Source organism: Bombus flavifrons, chromosome 11 (assembly GCF_040668555.2).
Source record: "Bombus flavifrons isolate JBK064 chromosome 11, iyBomFlav1_principal, whole genome shotgun sequence".
Classification (NCBI taxonomy): domain Eukaryota; kingdom Metazoa; phylum Arthropoda; class Insecta; order Hymenoptera; family Apidae; genus Bombus; species Bombus flavifrons.
The window spans coordinates 10,293,629-10,320,214 of record NC_138452.1 but is presented as its reverse complement, the minus strand read 5'-3'; the positions used below and the strand labels follow the sequence as shown (position 1 = coordinate 10,320,214).

The following is a 26,586-nucleotide window of genomic DNA, read 5'->3' as shown; positions in this document are numbered from 1 at the left end:
ACAATTTACGACGGCGATCTTATTCACAGCTAGGCTTTCATATAAAAGCTTTTTCCTGTAAGCTGTGATACGTTCTCTCGGGTCTTGAGACTGGCGTATAGGGGACCGAGCAAAGATCATACACCATAACAAATTAATATAATCGATATTGTTGCATTCGCCGAGGAAAGTACGATTTTAAATCGATATTTATATGGATTTTATTTTGAAGCTTCTTGAATCGCTATATGCAGATCAGATATTTATGAGATATTATACAGTATGCTCATAATTACAGAAATCATGTCGGATGACTTATAGGTAACTTATAATTACGTACGTAATATCTTACCCGTAATTCATACGGGACACTCGTTTATCTTGAATGAAATATTCTTCAAGATAGATTTCTGATACGATTTAGTGTAGTTTTTTTATTATATTTTTATCTCGCACGTATAACATTGATTTATTAAGATCCTGAGCTATTTAAATGTCCAGCAACTTATAATCAATCGCAATTGTCTCAATCTTTATGAAAATAATCCAACCACTTTATTGTCTATTATCATTAAATGCATTATTATTAGGGTTTTTGATAATATACGAGATTAACAAAATTTTTGTGTTCGCTTGTTCTAGGTATCGAGATGACGCTCTCTGTTGGACAGACAGGTAAGATGACTTGCAGTTAGTACAAGAAACAATTCTCCTTTCTAGGATTATCTGTATTTATAAAATGCGATGATTGGCAAATATTTTTCCATATGTATATGTAATATTTCCGGTAGGAATTGCTCGTTAGAACATCTTTGTTTTTCTATTTCTCATTCGTGACAGGTGCTACAAACATAATATTAACCCAGACGAACACGTTTCAAACGTGTTACACAGAACACGTTCCTCAAATATTATCAAACTCAATCTACTCTTTCTCAACTCGAGTTATTCGCCACTCGTTCCTGCTTTCTTTCACTTTCTCCGAAACTGTCCAACCAACTTTACGATTTCCTGTCTCAAATCGCTTCCAACAAAGCAACAAATACCATCAGAAAATATTATTCGAATTACCGCGAAAAACACGTTCCTATCTATCGATCAGGCGTATTCCATGCAAACCTTGTACTGATATCCGTGAAATTAGAAAAGATCCGTGACGAAGACTCGAGAGTCGAAAGACACACCCGGTGAGGCGTTAGGCGTTGGTAACACCGTTTTAAACGATCCTTCGACTCTCGATGTATTCCCTCCCGCGAGGAGCGACAGATGCAGAAAAAGAGAAACTCTCGGAAAAAACGAGAGGAAGGAGAAAAACGAAGGAACAAAGATCGAAGAAGGAAAAAAACGTGACGGAGAAAGACAGAAAAGGTAGCGAAAACAGGGAACAACTAGGGATATAGAGGAGCGAAGGGGCAAGGTGAATAATACAGAGAGATTGACGTCGCGACGCAATTCCATTGTTTAAAGTGAGCACGGAAAGAGAGAGAGAACGGAGACAAGCGGTGGAAGCAATGAGCAAGGCAACGAGCTTTGCCACGAGGTTCTTGCCCACTGGTATAAATCAACTCGCGAGTGACCAAACCACTCCGCCATACGATCCGCCGTATACACCGGCTACATCAAATTAGCGACACTTCTTTCGATCGACATGTCGATGCCGGCTTTTTGCCCTTCCACGAATACTTTCTCTCCGCTCTGACTATTCGCACGCCGCTTCAAATCCACTTTTTCCAGCGGATGGTCCACGTTCTGCGCCGTTCCGCTTATTTGCGTGTGATGAGGTTTCAAATAGGAAAACTATTTGCTGGTATCGTAATGTGTACTATTACGGGCAACTCGATCTTGAACGATGCGCAAGAAAGTATCTGAATATTATGCGTAGAAATCTCGTACGAATGCGAATGTATTACGCATAATCGTGATAGTTGTGTTTTATTATAGCGTTAACGAAATTTCAAACTTCGTATAATATATAACACACGTAATACGTGCGTAGAAGTTTTCTGTGACAAGCGTTTAAGTATAGGCGATCCAAGATCTAATCTTTCATTAGATTCTATGATCATCTCTCTTTGTAGCAATTTCGACGCAGCTGTTCCAGTGCATATAAGCTACAGTTATAGCGAATGCGTGTACTGACAAATTGTTCTAATAAATGCACCAGTGTCACAAAGACGAAGCTGGACGCATCGTCGCGAAGAGTATTTTAACGAACTAGGCAGGGTCGTGAGCGTAATTTGCAAGATCGTAGAAGGATCCGGGACGGCTTTTCAGGAAAAGCTATTGTAAATGAATTCAACGGACGATGGGAAGTAATTAATGACGACACTTGGTTCGATGTAATTAGCCGAAACTGATCCAGCGCTAATTGCGAACAGCCGAACCACGATAATTAATAACGCTCGCACGACGTTATCGGCATACGACCGGCATACGACGTCTTTCCATCTTTTTTGTCTTTTTATAAGACGCCTGGGGACCACGTGCAAGGAATATGGCGTAATTGGTCCACCAGGTCTCATCGGTAAGAAGAACACATATTACCAGTCGATCGGCCAGCTTTTATTTAATTTATCGTTCATCCAATTGCATTTTTTGTCACCGAAATATACAGCGAAGCGAAAAAAGATAATCGAGAAGACTGAAATCGAATCTTTCGTAATATAATTCATTCGACGTGTTTCTTGAAATATCGCTCTACGATTTGGTACATTACTTTTCTTGAAATATTCCAATGCAAAGTTTCGCTTCAAGTTCGAATTCTCTCAAAATACGCTCCGTTTCGAACAAAAAATGTCAAGAATCATGGAGTTTCTTTCGTAATTATACTACGGTCTATATGAAAAAATCGAACATAAAACGATCGAATAAAATACATCTGCACGAAGGTTAACACCATGTAAGAAACTAGCCGGATTTACATAGAAACAGTGGAAATTGATACATTATTATAGGCGAACAACGATCTTCTGTGATATAGAATGGAACGTATCGCCGATAAATCGAAGCTCGACGAAAATGGTTCGTTTACGAGGTGGATGCATCGATCGATATAGGTGAATACATCGGCGATTGGACGATATCGTTGAAATATCGTTGGAATAATTTATACGCGTCGTTAATGAGCTGTTCATCTGGAAGAGATCGTTAGAGACAGGCAATTTATAAGTCGCGAAACAAAACTATCAGGATGGGAATTCGTAAAGCGGGCAATCTTGCGGAGGCCCTGTTCCCTCAGCCAGGTTAATAATTATTGAACTATCGATTAAATGCACCGGCGAGCTGATTGATCAGCGTTTATATCGCGAATACATCGGCCACGTCCGCTCCCTACAATTTTAAACCGGGTGCTCATCTTTCAAGTGCATCGCGACCCTCTAACTTTGAACGAGCGCGTACTGCCGATCGCGTTCGCGTGTGAGTCGCTTCTTCTACCGAGCTTAATGGCGTTGTTCGCCAGAAATTATCGATAATGAATGAAAAACGTGTCCGGATTACAGGCTGTTTGTGCTTTTCCTCTTTCATTCATCTTGTCCCTCTAATGATTTTAATTAATGTTACTCTCGTCGACTCTTAAGCGATACCGATAATCAAATTTTTACGAACTAAGGACGGATAAATGCCGCCGTTGCTTTTTTATCTCAATTTTCTAATTGTGCAATTACTCGGTTTTACGACCGTTGAATTAAATTACGTTCCATTTAACCGCGGTGTTATTTAGATATATTTATGTCATAAACTATCGTGATGCGATGTCATTCGTTATCTTCTTTCTTATCTCTTATCCTCTTTCTAATCCTCTGATATATGTTTCCTTGCGATACAACGTCGATTATTATTTATCCAGGAAAATATTTTCATTCGATGGATACCGATTATATCCATTCGTAACTCTTTGTCCTCTGACAAATTCGAATAAATGGAATTCTGGCAGCTGTACTCTCGGATCCAAAGGACTATCTCCATTAACCAAACACAACTCGACCTTACATAAAAAAAAAACTAATTCATCAGCGATCGATCGCGCACCGATCGCGATAGGGTCGGCCCGCTATCGTAATAACAGAGGAACGACGGGTCGTTTGCCGGAAGCCGTGATCGGCTCGAGCCAAGGATACGCGTCCCGGCCTGGTATAAGCCTGGTCTCTTAAACAACCGCGTATTTTTTTGCTGGCGTTCGATTTAACTGGATGTCGTTACTACGCTCGGCATTGTTGTCCGCCGATTCGTTCATCGATTCATCCTTACTTTCCCGCTGAACGTTGCTTCTACGTGTGTCTGTCCATCCTCTACTCCGTACCTCCTCTTTATCCATCGTCCTATCTCTTTTCCTCCATTACCATGGCCGATAAGTTGGTCTTCGTTCGGCCTGGCCTGCCGATCCGATCCGATCCTATATTTATTGTATCGAGAAGACCAGAGCCGCCGCATTCCTCGCGCATGCGCCGCCCGTAATGAGCGGTCTCCAGTCCTGTCTGTCTTTCCATCCCGTCCGTCCATGCGTCTGTCCAGCCGACCGGTCGTAGCCCCCCTCGCTCACCCTTTCACCCTTCCACCGCCTCCACCTCCACCTTGGCCTCCTCCGCCTCCACGTTGCTCGCCCTCTTCGGCTTCTTCGTCTTTCTCACTCGAACTCCTCCGCCTTTCAAGATCGTAGCTCCTCTTCTTTCTCACGTTCTCTTCTCCTTATTCTTCTACTTTTGCTTCTGCCTCTTCTTCTCCGCGTGTTGTTGCTGCTGCTGCTGGTTGCTACTCCGGATCGGTGGCTTCTGGATCCTCCTCGAGCATCGGGGATCGACGATCATCGCAGCTTTACGGGAAACGCGTTCGTTGGCCTGCCCCTGTTCGCTAAGAGAATCTGGGGTTAGATTCGCTCGGAATTATTGCAATATCATTCGAGATATTGGTGTTTTATTTCAGAAACTTCCACACCATGTAATGTACGTACTATGCGTGGCACACGTTGATATCGGAATAGTTATACGGTACAGTATAATAAAAAGGTAGTCGTTAATAGTCTCGAGTTCCCGACTGATCTCGAAGGAATTATAAGCGATATCCTAAACCTAAATCCGAATCTTCCTTTTTTCTTATCGGTAATACGATCCCAAATGAAGGATGAATAATTCTCTCGCTCTTGAAAATTACCAGGAAATTATTAAATAATCAATTTCTAACGACATCAAAGAACACCAACTTCTTCTTCAATTTTAATACTACGTAATAATAGGATTTTGAAAAAGCGCGAGAATTCACAAAGATGTAAGAAAAATTGTTTTCTCGAGAAAACAATGTAGTAACTTCGTTCGATGCAATATGCTGGACTGAAAGATCGACGAGAAAGAAGGGAACAGGGAGAACTCCGTGTAGAAACGCGGATAACGAGGCAGTGGCCAAGCCAATAGGAAAGATTCGCTTCCGTGGTTTGCTTATCGATTCAAATCGCGTGCAGCGTGTATGAATGAAGGAATGAGTGGGCGAGTCGAGCCACCGGTTGAATGGAAGGCCCACGGGTGACCACAAGGCACACGCGCGCGTACAAACATCTCTCTTTCTTTCTTTCGTTCTTTTGCACGCTCTCCGTCTCTCCGTCTCTGTTTCTCCGTACGTTTCGCCGCCGCGCCTTCCTTTTCTCTCTATCGTACGGTTCTCTTCGTATACTTGACCCTTGCGGCGAGAATCCGATGAAATCGTTCGACGCCATCCACCTTGGAGCTTTCACGGTGTGTCGCGGTGTCTTCTTCGATTCGTCTCCCTGTTGCAATCGATATGAGATAAGCGAATGGTGATTCGCGTTATACATCTTCTTAACATCGACTAACGTGATTTATAATTTTCTTCTTTGATGCGATCGATAAACGAGAATGGGATTCTTTTGGAAAACTTACAGATAGCACCGACTTGATGGTATTTTAAAACTATAAGATATTTCGATGTATCGATTAATCAGCTGAGTTCTCCTTTTACACGCGATCTAATACCTATGCGATAGATCGTCGATGTTACAAGAAAAGGAAGGGAAACAAATTGTATTTCAAAGAAGGCAGACTCCAACGACGCGCGCCAAAAACTCGGAAATTTAGCATTCTGCGTAAATCAAGTACAACTTCTTAATGCTCGCAAAACATTGTACACAGCGTGTACTTCCCTAGTTAAACTCGAAAACGATTTGAACGTGTAACCACATAGTCTATTCACGTAGACGTACTTACGTTTACGCGTAAACGAAAAAATCCTTAACGGGCGTAAGAGCGGTCGTGTCCAGCTGGCCGCGAAACTATCGTTACAAGGATCGTCCCGGTACAGTTTCCGTTTCTTCTGACAGTTAGCCGGGGCGACAGTTTTACATCCGTTCGATTCATTAATTCAGAGCTCGTCCGCGATGTCTTTTATCGGGTGGCTACCGTCCGAGGTTAACGATTCCACGTAAGAAGCCCCAGACTCTCCCTCTAATAGCTTGTATCGGCATTCCTGCGATTCAAAAAATGTGCCAAACCGCTTCCCTCACCCTCGGCCTTTTGCATTCCGGCTTTTTTCGCCCCGTCATCGATATATATTTGCTACGTGGCGGATTTTCTTTTCGGCCTACGCGGGTTTCACGGTATTCGCTAATTAATATAATCGCGCGCCGCTCGTTGCTCTTCTTGCTCGTCCGCCTTTAATGGAAAATGTGTGGCGCGCAACCACTCGAGGACATCGTTTTCATCTTCTCGATGCCAATAGCGAAACCAGGTCTTCTACGTTAATCCTCTGTAACGCTCTACAACTTGGAAATTACTCACGTTCACAGATATCAACGCATCTGTCGGTTTTGGTATGGAACGCGAGTTAATCTTATTCCAGATGATTTTAGATTCTACGGATATAAATCTTGTATTTCGTATTACGAATATGACTGTAACGATGTGTGGATGATGCGAGATGGATAAACGTTAGGTTGGTTCGTATGAAATGTTCTCTATTGAGGTGCATCAATTGCATCTGTTAAATTTTATCTTCAATTAACAAGTATATGAAGGAGAAGGGAATTTGACGTAAACCACCCATCTACAGTATTAAGAAGCTTCATGACGAGGACATCGAAACATAGTAATCCAGCTGAATAATTTTCTTATCCACGGATTATTAGAAAGAAAGCTGTAACGATTTCGTTTCAACTCGCGAGTTCGCACTCGTCTTTCTCGAGTTAACAGGTTAGAATGGAAGACGCGCGAATGAAAGGCAGAAAACAGAGAGCTGACGTAAGAGGAAGAAGGAGGATCGGGAGCACGGCCGTTGGGGGGACACGCGTATCGCGGTGAAGCCAATTTCGAGAGCGCTTTGTGCGGCACGCTGCTAAAAATGCGTGGCGAATCGACAGCGAGGATCACAGGCTGACGGGGCAGCTTCAAGATCCATCCTGTCCCGTAGGATCTTGAACGGGCATCGGATCCGGTCAAAGCATTCCATTGTAGTGGCCGTGCTCTTCTAGAAACGATTCCACCGATCCGCTCGGATTCGTGGTGTTTTTCGCCATCTGCCGCCGCCGTGGTAAAGATCCCCCTATGATTGGCTTCTTCTCATCAGCGTAATGCGACAACATTAACCGGTGGCCACCGTTGCTTCCTCGTCTTCGTGTATCCTCCATGCGTATTCATGGCGACTAACTACGCGGTACGCGTGTATTAATTGACAAATAACTTTTTACCGCGATCGCTGGACCCGTATACGGGTCGCATTGTCCGCGATTATGTACGTCTCTGTGCGCGTGAGAGAGCTTTTCTTCTCTCTGTCTCTCTCTTTCTATTTCTTTCGATTTTTTCAGTTTTTTTCCTTATACCACCCTCCTTATACCCTGGTCGGACTGCAGCGGCAATGAAATGCTGTTTTCCGAAAATGGCGCTGGAATGAGGACAGGTCTCCGGTAGCGGCGCGCACGCCGTCCTATCATTTAATTTGGTATCGGATACTTACTTCTGCCCTCCGTTGAAACCCTCGGCTTAAGCCTTTTCTTTGCGTCCTCCCTTCCATTCCATGCACACACACGCCGCGCTCGACCAACCTTCGTGAACCCCGCGAGAGGTGCTTTTTGCCACGGACACACCGACCAGCTCCAAATCCATTTTTACTCCGCGCCGAGCTTAGAGAGAATGTTACTTGGTTCTTTGGTGCGTGATTCGGAGAGGGGTTGTTCGAGGCAGTGCAGAGATCTTTGATACTTCCGCGTAGAAGACGTTTAAAGATATCGATGTTGTTAATTCTGTTGCTATGTATGTTTGATGTAAAAAATATAAAAAATCCATGAGAATCCTCTTATACGGTAGGAAGATATATTTGCGAAGAATTTGCAAATATCTTTCGACCATCTTTCTTAAAAAGGTTTTAATAAATAAGAGAATTCTTTGTAAAGCTGGCAGAGAGCTTGCAGAGAGCTGTATTAAAGATGTCGATAACTTGAGTCTTCTAATATTCCCATTTGGAGGTATCACCTTATTTATCACCTCGTGAATCGATTATCGAGTATTAAAAGAAACCAGGAAACCATTTAGCCTGCCATAAAACGTGTAACCGGTAATTACATATTACACACATGCTTTAATCGATTCGAGACAAAACACGGAACACTGTGTCTACATTCCAGAATTTATTCCAACATATCTATCGTGGCTACACGTTGATCAGAACAATTTCCACGTGCATGTAATTCAATTACAGATGATTAATACCGTATCGTGTCAAAGATGAATTTAATACCCAGAGATATTTCTACCCTTCTATATTTATTGGTATTTAATATCTACGCTTGCAAATCTATAACCCTATACATATTTATAACTCGATAATAATCTATTTCTGGTAATTATTAGTCATCATAAATTTCCAATCAACTTTATTTTTTACTCATGCGCGAAACTAATTTGCTGTTGAATTCGTTTCTTCTAATTACATATTTTTAAGCTTCGTATTAACAGCTCTTTCTTCTGACCATATCAGAAATATTATTAGCACTCGTTGAAATTGATAAAAAATTCTTCGTTAACATTCTACGCGTACGATTGGATCGGTAATCGGTGAGAAAGGTAGAGAAGGATGGAAATCTGGTAGAAGAAGCGCTCATTAGCACTTATGTAGCGTCTACATCGTCGGTGGCAATGAGCATCATCGTGTCGTAACAGTTCAGCATAGGAAACGTCTTCGTAAAAGGAACGTCCAGCGGTTAGGCTCCGAGCTTCTCTGTAGACGTGCACCAGCCGGACTAGTTACCGGTTAAGGCGTTATAAAATCTAGCGTAACCAGGCTACGCTTCACTTTTTCTTTCGTAGGAAAAGTATCGTGCGTTTGCTAATGAGAGGTTGCTTGCTTGTGCTTCATAATTAAGCCGGTGAAAGTTTCCCATATTTCCTGACAAAATCCCTTAACATAACAATCGGAAGTCTTTCTCGTAATACGTATCGATAAAAATATAGATGTTTGTAGCTCTTTCTGCAAGAAAATAATTCAGTATTTCGATTTATGACGTGTTTTAAAATTCCAACGAATAAGGATATTGTTTAAAGAGAGTCAGAGTTAAATTTTTATCTCTTTTATCTATTGGAAAAGGGGAAAAATATATACATATATCGGTGTGATATCAGTTTGTATCCTGGCAACATTAATACATTCTAAGAATATAATCCCATTGGGTTTTAATAGGTGATCTTCCCTTCGAGAGAAACTTTCGGATCGAAAGAGGGGTGACGTTGTGGCATAGACACAGATACGCAATCCACCATCGAGATAGCCCGTTTTATTGGCATCGTAGCCCTTCTGATCTCAGGCAAATGAAGATGGAGCACCGACTTCTTGCGTGTCGTGATCAAAAAAACATGATCGCGTAACTTTGCCCCGGAAGACGTAGCAATTGTGATCTGAAAATTCTTTTTTTTTTTTTGATATATTCTTAGAAACATGATACTCGAAACAATATGTAGCGGCACATGAGTCAGAAGACGATGCGAATCGAGAGCGACTTATGTTGTTGTTTTGCCTCGAGATATTGACACCGTCTTGACGTACAAAACGTAACGATAAACAAACTCCGGGCAAAACAGTGTCCAGTGTAAATAAAGTACCAGTATAAATAAACGAAAATGATCGTTAAGAGAATCGGTATCGAGCATTCTTATAACGATCAGTATCATTATATAACGTACGGGTATCGAGCATTTTTCAGCGAACTACGATCCTAAACTGTTCCAAAAAACCATCGCTTATCTGAAAACCACCAGCGAGATCCACGTCGTTCGCAATTAACAGCGACGTAACGAGTTCTCGAGCAACCGTGCAGACTCGCCCAGGGGTTAAACATCCCTGGTCGAAGGGTAGGCGCGCGTGTGGCGCGAGAAAGTCGTGCTAGGGGCGCGCGCAGTGAGCGACAACCAACTGGTGGGGGTGACGTTTGACGGGGGTGGCTCGGGCAAGGCCGAGCATGAGACCGACACGCTCTTCTACTCGATGACACTTATGCACACGCCCTCAGACCGCGTGCGTGTTGCGCCTGTCAAAAGTCTTGTCCTCGGTCGCGGTACTCGCGCGCTCGTCCTCTTCTTCCTCCCTTTCTATTCCTCTTCGTCATCGGGGGTTGTACTTCGCAACGTCCACTCGCGTCGAGTCGTTGCTCAACCACGTGTTACTCGCTTGGATACGAATTTGGAAAGAAGAGGAGGATTTAACGATGGAACTTTCTTTTCGGACACGGTTTCAGTGACGCTTTGTGATCGTGAAAATTTGACAAAACAGACTTCTGAACGAAGTTGTATCGCGAAGAGGAGGACAAATTTTCGTTATCGTACTATAACTTTGATTTTCCATTCGATTTCACTGACTTTCGGTGATCTTTTGGTGAACACTGACGGGATGAATGTTTTTTTCTTGCTGGTGTCATTTGGGCAAAGAAACGTTGTTAGAGAGAAATTGTTTGGTGATTTGTCAACTTGAGAGGATCTGATTTGTTCGGTGGATATTTGGGTTATTTGAAGTGATCGGAAGGGTACTTTGAAGTAGTGGGTTATGAATAGACATAATGGGGTGGGATTCTGAGGGTTGGTCTCTTCGGGATTGAACAGAGAAAAAGTAAAAGAACGATGGACGCGGAAATGTACAGCAGAATGTGGCAAACGCCTAATCTGTACAGCACGTATAAATACCCCGCTCTAATGCAGCTGCAGGCGAACAATAACGAATTTCATTCGTGGTTTCATTCTAGGAAACCGTCCATGGACGACGTTGGAAATCCTACCTCTGTCAACGCACGGTGAGTACGTTTTATCCTGTTGAGTAATTTCTCGCGAGTGCTTGAGTTTTCGGTGTTGCTTCGAATCCCTGATATTTCTGTGATCTTTCTTTGATGATTGGACATTGTAAATATCAATCGTTTTTCAAAAGTATAGAAAATGCCAACTTATTTTATGAACATGTGCTTCTATCTTTTAATAATCCAACGTATGAAGCAGCATCCTATAAAACTTTTTCAAAAATATATAGCAGCATTCTTTTCTTTTTTTATGAACTACAAGCGAAATTTTCTAACAGTGTAAAATACGTACCGTTAACATCTACAAAAGAAACTACAATTTGTCTGTAAAAATCGCATTTCAAGTTCCTACGATCGGATAAACCAGAAACCAACTCGATCAATTGTCGACTTGCTCGTCGACGCATCTACAATCGTTTGCAATTGCAAAATAGCAATTAACACTTTGACAGACAAATTTGATCAGGGCGAACTATTTTCAGTACGCGATTCTAATTCAGTAGCCACGAACAATCGTTCAGACCATCGAAATATCGATATCGGTGGCAATCAGAAGCGAAAAAGCGGCGTCGGTACAGGTAAAATCATCCTGGACCGTGCTATCGGTCGCGATCATCTACCCTCTTTCGTCGAAGGCTTCGAGGACGGCCTATCTGCCGCAGTAACAATTGAACCCGTAATAGAATCACATTTATTCTTATTACCCGACGAGGTCAAGCGACCAACGAAACGCCTTGGCCCGATCCGAAGTCGGATCAGCTCTTCTCCTAAGCCATTTCACGAGCTGTGTTATTTCTCCCCCGGCGTCCACGCACACACGTTCCCCGTCACCGCTCTTTGTTCGGTCCTTCAGTCGAATCCTTCTACTTCCCTTTCATACTCCGTCGAACTGTGTCGTCTTTACTGTTTTTTTAAACACGCTGAAGTGTGTTTGAACGTAACTGAGATGGTTAGAGTTCATTTGTGGATTGAACTTCCAATATACTTTCAGCTTAGTAATTTTATATATGTATATATATATGTATATGTAGTTGACATTAAATATGAAATATCGAAACATTATGTTTAACAGAATATGAGTGTGAAAGTAAAAGAGAAAGATTTGTCTGGTAGGTTTGACTCAACGATACGTAATGAGATGCTCGTGTTTCGTTCTCTCATTAATTTAAATTACGTTATAACCCCTGCAAGTATCATTGTAAGCCTAATCTACCCTACGCGCGTTTAACTCACGAAATTAGCATACCCTCGTACGCGTACCCTCTCAAGCTCAAACGCTGATAACCTATCGTTCAAATTCCTGTTGTTCCAAATCTGCCACTTATTAGTAAAGAATATTTTCTATATTTCTTTCGTTAATGACGATATTAATTTTAATAATCCGTCGAGAATGAATAAAAGAATGAAAAGGAGGTCGAGAGGTGAGATAAAATTAAAAGAAGACGTTACTCTTAGAGTTGCAAATGTGAGAAAGTCGAATGAAAAAATTATGCATTTGGCGAGTAAGAGGAACTGAATTTAAAAAAAAATCATGCATCTTGTACTTGAAGGAATTATGCGTCCTCGGGATTTGTTTAATTAATACAACGATGACTCATACACCTATGCACCACAGTGCGTAACAAAGCATCTGCCACGGTGTATCTCGTTCTCCATCTCGCCACGTTCTTTAGGACTGAACCTACAAGACTATCAAAATCCTTTGCTCGCGTTATGAAGATGCCGCCTTGCAGATATATATATATGTATATATATATATATATATATACATATACATGTATGTATGAAATTTCTGCAGAAGGTCCTAACCCATTCTGATGTTGACAATAATTCATCAGCCCGTATTGTTGTACGGCTGGTGAGACCAGAGGGACGACGCGGTTTCTCTTATCTTCACAGAGATTTCGTCAAAATTTCCGACCTCTGTTTTTCGCTTGTAGATCATTGTCTCTAGTGTGTAGCGTTAACCGGAATCTCGGTTAATGGCATTAATGCTGAAGATTAAATTTGAAGAGAGTCGTCGATCCATGTAAAATACTTTCCTTTCTACAAAAGACCAGGAAGTTTCCTAAATATTTTTTCAACCCAGTAAATCAAATTCTATTAAAAAAATACAAAATCTACATAGAGCAATAACCGCCGCAAACAGTAGTTCTCCGTCGTTCTTCGTCTAGAAAACTATTTGATCGCATTTCGCTGTTCGTTCGGACAAAGATTGAAATATCCCGATGATATAATTGAACGTTCGCACGTACTAATGGCGGGGCAGGTACGGTTTAACAGTTAAACTGCAGAGGTTCGTGTAACACGGCGGAACGGCGAGTAACCGTGAAGGTGTGATGATAAAGAAAAGGTACCTACGTGGGCGTAAACGGGTGGCGACCTCGGAGGCGTAACCAATGCTCCAGGCGACAACCTTATCGAATGGCAAGTATGCCTCTGCTTGGGCTGCCAACCTAACAAGCGGTCGGCCGAATCCTTTGTACGCGTGGAAACATGGCCATTCGAGAAAAAATTGCGCTACTGGTAAAAAAATTCTAGCGATCGAACGTTCGCTGGATTATTCGAGCCGGTAAAAAGCCAAGTCGATGGACTCCGATATTCGAAGATCTCTTAACTTTAAAGATAGATTATGATCGATCAACGATCGATGAAGTTCGTCTACAAGAAGATTCTGTCGTTGAGAATATTGCATTGGGAATTAATTTGAAGAAAATTTATTAATTATCGAACAAATCGACCTCTCCAAGATAAAATACCTCCGATGGTAGAAAAAGTTGCGTCTCCGGAAAATCTATCAGATCGAGCGTATCAAAATCTCGCCAAATAAGATACATCAACCGGCATCAACTCCGACAAACTGAATCAACTCGTCCAACCTCGTTAAAACTACCTTAAAAAACGTAACAACTGAACAAACCCGAAAAAGGAGCAAAAAGAACGTGAAAAAGACAAAGAAAAAGAAGAATCTTCTCGCGAGAGACGACATTCAGAGATTTCGCCGGTGAACATCAGAAAGGTCTCATGCAGGAACGGCCTCACCTGACTCCAGCCACCGTTACGGGAGACTCCTTCGGTGCCACTATTAATATTAATGCATTCCGCCGTTCTTGCGGCATTGTACTCGCGTTGACGGTGCTGCTCGTCCAACGTCCAACCTCGTTCCCCAACAATATCCACGCGGAACGCGCGTGTGCGAGCACGACCGAGACTCTCTTACGTTTATACGCGTTCGCGTCGTCGTCGTCGTCGTCGTCGTCGTCGTCGTCGGGTACTCGCGTCTCACAGAACACCGTGTGGCAGCTCGTGTGTTCCCAACTTTCTTGGCCTCTCACAGGTCCAAATGGCTCCTCTGATTGTGTCCCGACGGTTTTGTGCCCGGTGCTGGCTGAATATTCAACCGGCCGATAAATAACGTTGAAAGGAAGAGAAACGAGCGAAACAATGACGAAGGAAGATTTTTCCCCGAGTTGGTTGGGACGGCCGCGTCGAGACATCGGCTTGGTACTTTTCTTATGCGACGAACGCGCGCAACACCTCTTCTTCCAGCCGACTCGTTCGGCCTCTATTGCCACGAAGAGTGCCCCGACTCTCCTTCTATTGTCGCGCGCGATTTCCTCCTGGTCTTATGAGAGCTCGACAATACGCGTTTCTACACGCTCTCGCCTACCGTAACCAATGCCCCGCGTTACGCTCTGGACCGGTGATCTATACCGAGCATTCTTCTCTCTTCACCGTGTCCCGTGTTACCGGCTTGAACCGCGACTCCGTGCCTCTACTCCTTTTTTTCCCTCCCCCTTTGTTTTCCAACTTTTTTACCGTTTCTTTCTTTTTCTCCCTTTCTCTCTATCTTTTTTCTTTTTTCTTTTTCTTTTTTCTCTTTTTTTTTTTTTTTTTGTTCAAATGACGAAAGGTTCTGTAGAGGCTTCTAAAGTTCTATGGAAGTGCGGAGAGGTTTGAGAAGGGAGTGAATGGACGGCTATGGTCTTTTTGATTTGGAGGCTATGGTGGACGATGGATGTGTTGTTCGATGTTCGGTCAGTTTGTTAATGTTTTGCTTATATCGGATACTCAGTTTGTTTAATTCATACAAGAAGTTTACGATATACGAGTGTTCTTCTTTTCTTCCGACGACCGCCTTAGCGTGGTTCTTTGATGTTTCTTCCAAGTACTACATACTTGTTTACAGCCTGCCTGTCAGATTTACAGACTTTCTTTTGTATCACGTACATAAGAAACACATAATCGTAAAGATTTTTCTTCGTTTTCTGTGGGATATCCTTCGCGTAGAATTTCTCATCGTCCTCTTTTCCTTTCGTCTGTTTTTCTGTAAAGTATCGCAGAATCGGAAGTATACTTGCCAGGTGTTTTTCTCCTGTGATCTTCGATTATTTTATTTAACGTTAGGAGCGTCTAAAATTGTCAAGGTCTGCGTTCTTCTTAGAAAAGAAGAAAGGAAAAGTCGCGTGACCGAATATGGTCCAAAATGGCGCAAGATTTAGAGAGCTACGAAGGGGGCATGCGCGTATCCACGGGGCGCCGATGCTTCACCACAAATCTTATTCCCTTGATCGACCAATATAAAGAAAGGATTATGCGAATATTCGGCTACGATATCTATCATCGTGAATTATCACGCCGTACGTTAGGACATTCGCGGAGACTTATTATCTGACATGATTTAGGGGAGCTAAAAAAGTTCCTGCACGGCCGAAAGAATACGCTGCCTCCGCATATTTTTCTGGCATTATACGCCATGCCGCGAGAGTATCAATTAAATGATAATGTGGTGATTAATAGGAATGATGCGGGCTGCTGATCGTTCGTTTCGCAAAAAGGCACCTCTGCCACGAAACTAACGTTTACGAGATCGATGATATCTCGGCGAAAAAATCAAATCGAAGGGTAGTCGGTAGATTTCGGAGAACATTCGTCATTTTTAGTTGAAACACGATTGTTGCGATATCTCCTGTTTCCATTATAAATAAACAGACGAGTTTGTTAGCGATTCAAAGAGCGAGCTTGAATCGAGAGAAATTTCGGCGAGGCTCGATTATTTTTTACGTAGATTGAAAAGATTAATATGTAGACGTATTTACATAAATTTACAGTACATATTAAACGTTAAAAATCACCGATATAAACACACGAAGTAAGCGTAACTTTTGATAAATATCGATAAGATATCGATGAGGTAGGAAGAGATACCAGAGACATTTAGAAAATTCAAATACTCGTCGCATAAATTTTCTCAAAAATATAACCTAATTCTTCTTATTTCGAATCCTAGCTTGTAACCTAGGTCCTAGCTAGATTCGAACCACTGCCAAAAGTGAGTAAGTATCGATACAACGTAGCAATCACACGAATACTTTCTAAGGACGAAGACATCGGGATATCGCTAACAGTGCTAATGAAAATGTAACGCGTAATACGCTCGTAGAAGATATTTGTTTACAAGCGTCTGAATACTTCCGCGAGTCTGTGTACGTGCATGGTAGCATCTACAGGGCTAACAAGAGCCGTGAACGGTGAACCGATTCGGTCGACAAGGATCGGAGAACCGGGTGTAGAAAGAGGGCTGTGCGTCGGTTTAAGCAGTCCAGCGACGTCTCGCAAATTATAAGAACGTGCGTCCGGCGAATGCACGTGGCGCAGCCGAATTTCTGCACGTGGGACGAGCGGAATTCCTAATAAGTCAGGCGACTAGACAGAAGTCTCGCGCTCGCGCCCGGTATCGGCTCGTGCAGCTTGGTGTTCGACCAAGAGGGCCGAGATAGGAGTGACGTCACGGATACGTGGGATTCCTCTCGAGCAGCTGGATCACGTGCTGCGGCCGAACGTGAGGCTAACTTAAATGCGGATCAGGGAGAAACCGTTCCAAAACCGATCCCCAAATGAATGCAACCGGCCGCGATTCAAATTGTTTTCACGTTCTTCCGTTCGCCCGCGGTATCGACCCTCTCGACTCGTTCAATGAAGCTCCGAGGCTTCTTCTCCTCCTTTTTCGAGGTCAATAGCTCGATACACCGCTTCGACATCTTCTCGATGCCTCGAGTCTTGAGTCGACGTCGCGGACCAAACGAGAGATACCATTACGTTACCGCGGCTTTACAGACTTTGCTTAGTACCAGGCAACTTGTATCCTGGTGTTCGATTCGCTGATAGCGTATTTTGGTAGAGCGTTTTCGATAAATAGTATCTTCGATCGTCTCTAGAAGGTGACTTGGTTGTACGTGTACTAAGGAAATTTTAACGTGGCGTTTAATTCGATGGTGCTGTCGACAGTGTATTTTGCTAGAGAATTTTTGATCACGTTTCGTTTGTTTAGTAGTAGAGAATTTTTAACGTTGCAGCGACGATAGCGTATGGTTATATGATTTTACGATAAAATCTTCTCTCCTTGTCAGTTCAATCTTTTATTGTGAATTTAAGTTCTTCTTACGAGATCAAGTAGATTGATTCTTTCTTTGAATTTCCATCGCATTTGCGAATATGCGTTTATATTATAATGTGAAACCTCGTCGGAGGTTCGATCTCGTAGACCGTTTAAAACTTTCGATGTCGATTCCGTCTTTCAGTTCCACCATCGAGTATCTCGGCGTTATCTCTCGGTGGTCGGTCAATTTACACGACGCCGGGGTCCGCGTAAATAGAAGCACGACTGATTTAATTTCCCGTAATGGCAATTGACTGCGATTGTCGTGTGGCCATCGACGTTCCCAACGGAGGCCACGACTCGTCTTCCGCGTTCAAACTTCGTGTTTTCTTCGATACCCAAGACGTCTCGAAAATTTGTTCGTCAAACGAAATTGCACTCGCTCTTTGTTAAGAATAAATTAGATTTCAATTTAAGAAAGAAAAATTGTACAGACCGCGTGTTACTTATATACGTAGCATACGAAAATATATACTCAAAGAAAAGCGTGAATTATCATGTTTAACGAAAACAGATCTCTTGCAGTAAAAGATCGGAACTGAAAGAAATAACGTCTGAATCAAAAGGATTCTCATATAAGCAACGCTTTCAACCATCGTTTTCCCTGTGGCTCCATCGAATAAAAAATTCCTCCCATCGCCACTAACCAAAAGAACGTTCTCGCCGATTTCCAAGAGCAACCAAGAGCATCTTCTCGCGACTTTTTCCTATCCATCGAGTCAATTCAAACGATCGGCGCGTCCAAAATAGGAGAACGTGTACGTCGTTGGAGAGGAAGGGCGGAAAGAAACTCGCAGTAATTACGTGTTCAGCCTAATACGTCCGGCAGTGAAATGCCGCACGAGATCGAGATACTGGGGCCGAAAATTTCTCGGCGCAAAACCGACCGGTTAACAATGGGTATTTTCATTAGTCGGGGCCGAGGCCCACGAAGACCGAACGGTAGGATATTTGATTCGGTTTTTATCGGTTCGTCCGACATTCCGAGCCGCGGGCCCGCGCACCCTCGATCACGGCCTATCGGAAAAACGCCGGCCTCTGCCGATCTTCTCGATCGCGATATCAGAAGAAGTTCCATTTAGGAGAAAAATAGCATTGTAAATGCAACGTGTCGCGGGGCTTGTTTGTTGTCGGTTCGAGTTTCGCGCCAAACAAAAACCATCGCTGCCGGTACGCTTGCTTCTTCTCCATTCTTCTTTGCAAATCGATTTCGGATCGTTGAGGAGCATACGACCGTGGTTTCTGGATTTACAGATCTCAGAAAATGGAATCGTTACTGAAAACAGAGAATTTGAATAACCACGGTGCGATTTTAATATTCGAAAGTTAAGTCAGTTCTTCTCGTAACTTTTCTAAATTCGCCGACAGTAAATAGTTTAAAGACTCAGGAACGAATCCACGAAACGCACACTTCACCTATTTAAATATTATTTCAAATGATTACCAACTGGATAGTCATCGGCATGTTGCAGCTTTCATTATCAAAATGAAGCTGATCGATTTCATCCTGATCGATTCAACGATGTTCCCGAGAGGCACAGACGTATCATCAAAGTCACGTGAACGTATAGACGTTCTACGAAGACGTATCGAATCGCACACACGGACGCACACAAACATTGTCGCGGGTCCAAATTTTTCCACTTGGACAATGCCCGTGCAGGTTAGGGGCTGCAAAAACTAAACGGGTCCGGTCTTATCTAATCTCAATATAATTACGAGTGCACGTCATAAAATTGCTTATTATACTATGGAAAACTTGATTCGGGGACCATAATACGGGGTTTGGAAATTAACCTTACCCGTCCGTCTGCCTACCTACGCTGGTGATGATTATGTCTACTTATAGGTATAACTACTTATGTGCACCAAACTACCCGTCTACCGGCTCAAATAATATTCGCGGTTCTTCTCCCCATTTTCTTTCTTTCTCTTTCACTTTTTACCCACCTGAATCTTCATCCAGCCACCCTTCACTTTTATCCTCCATCCCCTGCCTTCTTTCTTCGTTCGTTTTTCCCTTCCTCTATCCACGCGGTTTCTTCTCTCGTTCTCCCTCGCTCTGAAAAGGCTGCACGAAACTAGTTTATAAAACGGGTCGGGCTAGCACACACTGGCTTTTATTCTGATCCAATGACCCCAGCGCCGGATCCTCTACCAATGCTGTTGTAGTGACGTATGCTTGTTTATGTGTTACAGATTTGACGAGAGACACTACGCTTTCGAAAGGTATGCTAGCACTTAGTCAGAATGCATGCCGAGTTCGATTCTTCTATTTGCCTTCGTTTCTTTTTTATTTGCGTTCATTTCCTTTTTATCTGTTGGTTTGTTTCCTTTGATATTGGAGTCTTTCTTCTAATCCTTTCTTTGCTTTGCTTTGGCTCTTTTTATTCTACTTCTTCTACAGGCAGAATGTTTCTTATTGGAAGTAGATCATTTTTTGAGTATAGCTATTTACTTGAATTTAGGGAAGAGATTGATGTGTTTTCTTTTTTCTTTTTTTATATTGGAGAAATCGTTTTTGTCGAAAAATAAAAATATTTATTTGGGATTCAACGTTTCTTTATACTTCGGAACTTGATTGTAGTTGTAAACGTCGGTACTAATGCTCTGTTTGCTATTATTCAAAAAGATTCACAGAATTTATTTCTATTTACAAATGATATTTGCTAGCAATTGAGCGACTCGCTAAAGGCCGAAGGATGCAAATCGCGCGATTGAAGGGGTCCGACGAAATTTCGAGGCAGCTGCCGTGTGAATCGATGTGGTTGGATAGCTCGAAAATGAGGAGTAAACGACGTTGAGAATTTTTAAGGTATCGAGGACTTTTTTCTTGTGATGTAAATTACCTGGCAGCCGAACGTATACGCGATTCTCCGCAAGGTGATAGTTACCTTTCTACGGTGTTAGAAGATCGCGGAATCGCGAATCTGACGAATTTTCTCGAATTGTCAGACATTGTCATGTTAAATTGTTATCTGGCTCTTCTTTCAATACCATAGTTCTTTCTTATTCCCGTTAAAATATAATCCTCTCTTACTTCTTGCAATTTCGACTTCTCAAATTCGTTCAATTCACAAGCCCGTCGTATTCCAAGAAACTCATTTGTCACACATCGCATCCTTTTATTCCTTTCAAGCAAAAATCAACATCACAAAAACGCGAAGCCAAACAGCGAACCAACGAGGCAAAAAAGAAAACGATAAATTTCCATTAAAAACGTAATGATTGGCGAATACTCAGGTGAAGGATGGAAACGCGCGAGACGAGGAGCAAGCGTATTCGCGGTGAAGCTGGTAGGGCAGAGCCGGGCGAAAGTAATTATTGCGCTACTCGACGATTAACTTTTTTTCAGAGCCAGGCCCTCGCGCGCCCGCTCTCTGCTCTATGATTTCGCAGCCTGTATCAGCAGGATAATAACGTTCGAATATTCGTGGCTAGAACGGAACGTCGGATCGGCGTTAACAGGCGCTCGAAGCCGCCACAGCCGAGCGTTCTGATCGAGCCGAGCATTTTTCCTCTGGGCCCACGAATGGTCCGGGTCCCAATTAGTCGAATAAATCGCCACGATAACCTAATAATGATTCTATTAACAATGTAAATGGGACTAAACTGCGGCGAGACGCGAGTCGAACCGTAATCGCGCCTCGTACCCGTAGGTAATAATCCCCATTACCAAAAGTTTTCGCCTTGCTCGCGTTTTATCCCCTCAGCCGCGACCTCGAACACGTAATTCCGTTTGCATACGCATAATATAACGCATAATATGCTTCCTATGAATCTCCATAATGGCCGGTTCAAAGTCGTCTCGCGGGCCTGCGATCCTCTATATATATATATATATATATAGGCTTACGCAACGAACACCATGGTCCTCGTCCACATCGACGATGTCGACGACGTCGATCATCGGTGATTGCGTCGTCCACGTGTGTTTTATTAGGTTGAGTGTCGCATAGCCTCACGAAATTATTTCAACGCTTTGCATACAAATCTTTTATATATACATAGATCGTATGTTTCGTACAAAACATCTTGGAATCTCATTAGCACCGTAACGAGATGCGATTGTCATCATTGTATCGGACAATATATAAAAAAAAAGCTAATTTCAATATACGATCGAAGAATATTACTACGTTCGGAACAATAGCTTCCAATCTACGAGTAACTGTTATAACGCAGAGACCTCTAATTACGCAATCTCGTTATTAAAAACATCAAGCGTAAAACTTAAAAAGAAGCAAATAGTATGGTCGTTGCTTTATAAGAAAAAATCGTGTCGGAGAAGGAACTTTAAGAAGTAAAGAACGAGAAGAAAAGAAGAAGAGGAAGAAGAAGAAAGAGTAGAGGCAATGTAATCCGACGAATGGAGAAAATGATCAAAGCACCGCGTTTACACATTTCCATAATGTGCGTGCATTATCGTGCGCCGACGTGGCCAGCTCAATTATCGTATAAATATTATCCGGCTTTGAAACGCGATTATGTAAAAATTCGAGATGGAGAGCGGAATTGCAAAGCAGCGCGATTTTAAGTTGCGGGATATGTTCACTGTCGTTGTATTATAATGCGGCCAAACGAGCGCTTTTGTTTCCCGAAGGACCGCTTGGACTCCCTTGTTCGTCTTCTATGCTCGCGCGATGCTTCATCCCCTCCCTCTCCCTCTAAATCCTCCTCCTTTCGAATCTTCTCCACTTCTTAATTTTTGATTTTTTCATTTATCGCTACATATTAGGAGACTGGTTAGAAATTAATGTAATTTCTATAATATACGAAGATCATAAAAAAACGCGATATCAGATCGTTTCGTAAGTTTTGTCTATCAAAAGTTTGGCATGAAATTACAGAAGAGCATTATGTGTTTAATTTGATATCGCCTCTTGCCATTTCCAAACTAACTTTACCGTTCCGAGCTTGTAAAACCTCCACAGCTTAGAATCTGTATATTTCGTAAAACTATAAAGATTCTCCAACGTATAGTATCCCAATAATAATATTACGAAATAACATTAACAGTAGGAAATATGAAAAGAAACAACTCATCCTCTAGCTATATTTCTAATAACAAGCGTTGCGCCGAATTAAGAACAGTGCAAGAAGATCGAACGTTTCATCGAAGGGGCAAATCGAATATTGCTCCTTTCCACGGCGTCTAATCGAGCACGGTTCGTTGCATAAGTATAGACACGAACACGTCGACGTTCTTATTAAGGTAGAAAGTAGGAATGCAACTTACGGAGCATCAGAGGGTACAGACGTTGAACGTTCGATTCAGCCCGGCACAATTCCACCAATCCCTACCTAGCTTCTTAAAAGGCATTTTAAATCGGCGTGTCGTGAAAGAATCTCATAGAGATGCGCCGTATAAAGGCATTCCACCAACCCTCCTATTCTTTCCTCTCTTCTTTCTCATCTTTTTCTTTTTTTTTCTTTTCTTTTGTCTCCTTTAACCGTTCATCGTTTCGATCATCATCGAGAGAGCTTCCTTCGCTCCATTCTTTCCTTGTTGTTATGACCAAGTATTTTCTAATTCGTTACAAGTCGCTCGAAGATATCGCCCTTTTCCAGCGAAATTTTCCTCCAAGCGAATTTTCGTTCTTCGATTACGTTCGATCCAATATAATCGTACCTGTATCAGAATTTGTTTAGTTTCGAGAAAAATGTAAAACAGACAAACGTCATACGTCGTACTATTGATATTTTAAAACGTTTAAAAATTTATCGAGTAGCTACTATGCATAGAAAATTTAACGATTATCGACGCGTACTGTCGCAGGTCCTTCCTTGGTTTATAACACCTCGCGTCTCGGTTCCGAGACATTCAAATCTCCAGCGCGGAGATTTCGCGCGCCATAAGACCAAACGTTCCTCAAGATACTGGAAGTGTCGGTAAATGATATCGCGACGGAAAGCTAGGATAATGGAGCCGGAGGTTGAAGGTTGACAGAGGGGTGAATATGGCTACAGGCTATGAACACTCTCCGCCACCGCAAATCCGAGATTCGATAAGCCGACTATAGTCTTTTATTAGGATCCACTCAACGCCGCCAGCGTAAACTCCGCACCCTGTTAGGCCACTCTTTTCAAAAGGTATCCCTCTAACTATATTTCCATGTTGCGAATTGTACGTGGCTGAAGAGAAAGCCGCGAATATTCCAAATCGAGCGAATGCCTGGAAAATCTTAATAAATTAATTCGATAATAGGATCGAAACGAAGCGAACGATATGAAGAAAGTAATTTAAAAAATATACAGAAACGTAATACAAAATTAATTTCTCGACACCACGCAGATTAATTTCTTCTCTTAGCGGTCGATAGAATATTTATAAAATCACCCTTAGCCTGTTTAAACTTGCTACAAAAATGTTCATACACACACTGCATCATCCGTATCCAGAAGCATTAATAATAGAACAAAACTACACACACACGCACATAATCGAAGAAACCACATGGTTTAAGCCTGCTGTGACACGCTACTCGTTTATTCCATAAATCTGACAATAAATAACGGACATATTGGGGGTGTTGGATATCGTGGATGCTTATCGTATCCCACAAATGCGCCGGAACGCATTTAAAATGTATTGAACTGTCACGGGGCAGCGGTTTTCCGGATTTTTACATTTTTCATCGGCGCCCAGACGCAGGTCCGCGTGGATTACTGAGTTATTGTTGTTCTAAGTGTGTCGGTCAGCGGGGGGAATGGAGAGACCCCAACGCATCGACCCCGGGGGTAATCCTGACCATAACAGTTGGAGGCTCGCATCCCCAGGACACTCACCCCTCAGCTAAGTGCAAGCAACGGGAGGAGAGAAAGCTCACAGCCCTTGGCTAACACACGTCCCATGTCAAATAGCTGCTCGTTACGTAACTTCTGGACCTACTCGTCGTAATGCACCTTGTGCATCCACGACTGTCGTTAGTCTTTAACTCAGCTTCGTTCTTTCGATCGTTTTCACCCCAATCGTACTTTTCTATCCTCGTGAAATTTCTTAAATTTCAAGCAGAGACAAAGTAATCGTTACTGATACGCCTGACTTTTGTTTCACTTTTTTTTCTCACGAGGATATCGTAGAAGAATAGCGCTAGTTCGGTTTGAAAATGATTATACGTAGCAGCGAAGGCGACAGATATGGAACTTTGAATTTGTACCTCATTTTCATACATACACGTTGTCATGGCGTTTATAGCAGGCTCTTTGCGTATACCTGTTACACGGCTATTACGCTAACGTCTAAACGATTCCTCGTAAAAAGCGTTAAATTGCACGCATTAATTTTCGTCAGCTTATAAAGGGGAAATATGTGTATGTAATAGGATTTGCAGACTGCTCGACGTCTTCCATTTTCCTTCGTTTATCTTTCTGTGAAAGTTTAAAAAGTTGCCATTACGTCTATCGCTTTAGCCACTGATCTTTAACAAATTCAACAAAATCAGCTTCCAGCTCCATTCATTTCATTAAAATCTCATTAGACGGTTCTCATCCGTAAACGAAGAAGCAAGAAACTCGTATATTAAGAGAGTAACTCGTAAATCAGCGATGAACGCGGTACAATTAATGGAAACGGGCGAGGAGCGAGATCGCGGTAGCTCGTTAGTTTGCAAAACGTTCGCGGCGAATCGAACTCGCGACATTAATTCCGTCAGGACAATTCGACCCAATTAATCTCGACACGCGAGACCACGAGAAGAGAAGAGTCGGCGGTTGAATCGTGCGCGAGCAAAGGACGAACAGAGACTATCCTAATCTGCATCGGCAGATTGCTCTGAGAATTGACACGGAGGATTTTGCCTCGCCCTTCGAAGTTGCTACACTTGACGTCTCATCTTAAATCAAACCGTCTCTCACGGCCAAACACCTTAGAGTCCCTCTCGCGGCTTCCGCTACAGAACATAGAACTCGATGCATACATTAAGGCGGTTTTAATTGAGAAGAGTTCCCCGGACGAGAGCCGCCACGTTGATAATAACGATCACGTTGAATCTTCTTCGTCGAGGGACGACATTTAAGGCGTCAACTTGCCGCGATCTTGCCATCAAACTTGAGGAAAATTTATACTATGACGAGCTTCGTGGTAATAAATGTCATTCGACCGTTAAATCTTTCACACTCGATATTCTGTATAAGCAATATCGCGTACGATTATATCCTTAACTCTTAATCTTAAAGATATCTATCTCTTTTTCTCTCTTTTTTTAATTTAAACCTCACGAGGCCAGATAGTTAGTTAATCGTAAAACTGAAGAGTACAGCGCCGCTGAGACTAGGACATCCAGCGAATCGACGATATGTTCTTAACGGCAAAGAAACGAGCTGAGTAAAATAAACCAAGTACTTGACATAGAAACGGAGCATACATATATCACGCAGTGACAGTGCTATAATTGCATAGAAACCAAAAAAGAACGTGCAGCTATTCACGGGAAATGTAATTAACGCATTGCTACCAAAACAAACAAACTAACCTATAGAATAAACGCGTCTCAAGCGCTATACATATCGGGGAATCAAGTTCATCGGCGATACGTTGTCTTTAATTTCCTTACTCCGTAATCATACTATATTACCAAAGATACATCGATTCTTCATAGATATCAATTATAGATAGCATAGTGATCTTAGACAAAAAGAAAAATTGGGAGAGAAAAGGAGAGGAAGAAGTAAGCAGCGAGTATCGAACATGCGTGTATACATTATAATGTACGTAACGGTAGCTAGCCGATTCTCTCGAGTAAATTAGTTTACACGCGGTGAACGTGTTCAGCAAATGAATACATAGGACGATCGTATTCCTCCTCGCGAGGCGCGTTCTATCGCTCGTGTCGTTCTAATCAAACCGACTATGTGTGTTATGGGAAAGACGCGAAGTCTGGAACGAAAGGAAGAA

At 42.4% G+C, this 26,586-nt stretch overlaps 1 protein-coding gene across 8 annotated transcripts in view; it reads left to right on the top strand.

Annotated features, from left to right (window-relative positions):
• LOC138184882 (protein trachealess) overlaps nucleotides 1–26,586 on the top strand; it is a 138,582-nt gene that overhangs the window by 31,794 nt on the left and 80,202 nt on the right. For 2 of the 8 annotated variants that reach the window (XM_069123286.1, XM_069123291.1), the window contains exons 2-4: nucleotides 622–654; nucleotides 11,204–11,251; nucleotides 19,890–19,919. In XM_069123286.1, the coding sequence (XP_068979387.1) occupies nucleotides 622–654; nucleotides 11,204–11,251; nucleotides 19,890–19,919 (111 nt within the window). The remainder of the gene's footprint in view (nucleotides 1–621; nucleotides 655–11,203; nucleotides 11,252–19,889; nucleotides 19,920–26,586) is intronic. The other 6 variants (XM_069123288.1, XM_069123294.1, XM_069123287.1 and 3 more) reach the window with 3 other exon arrangements.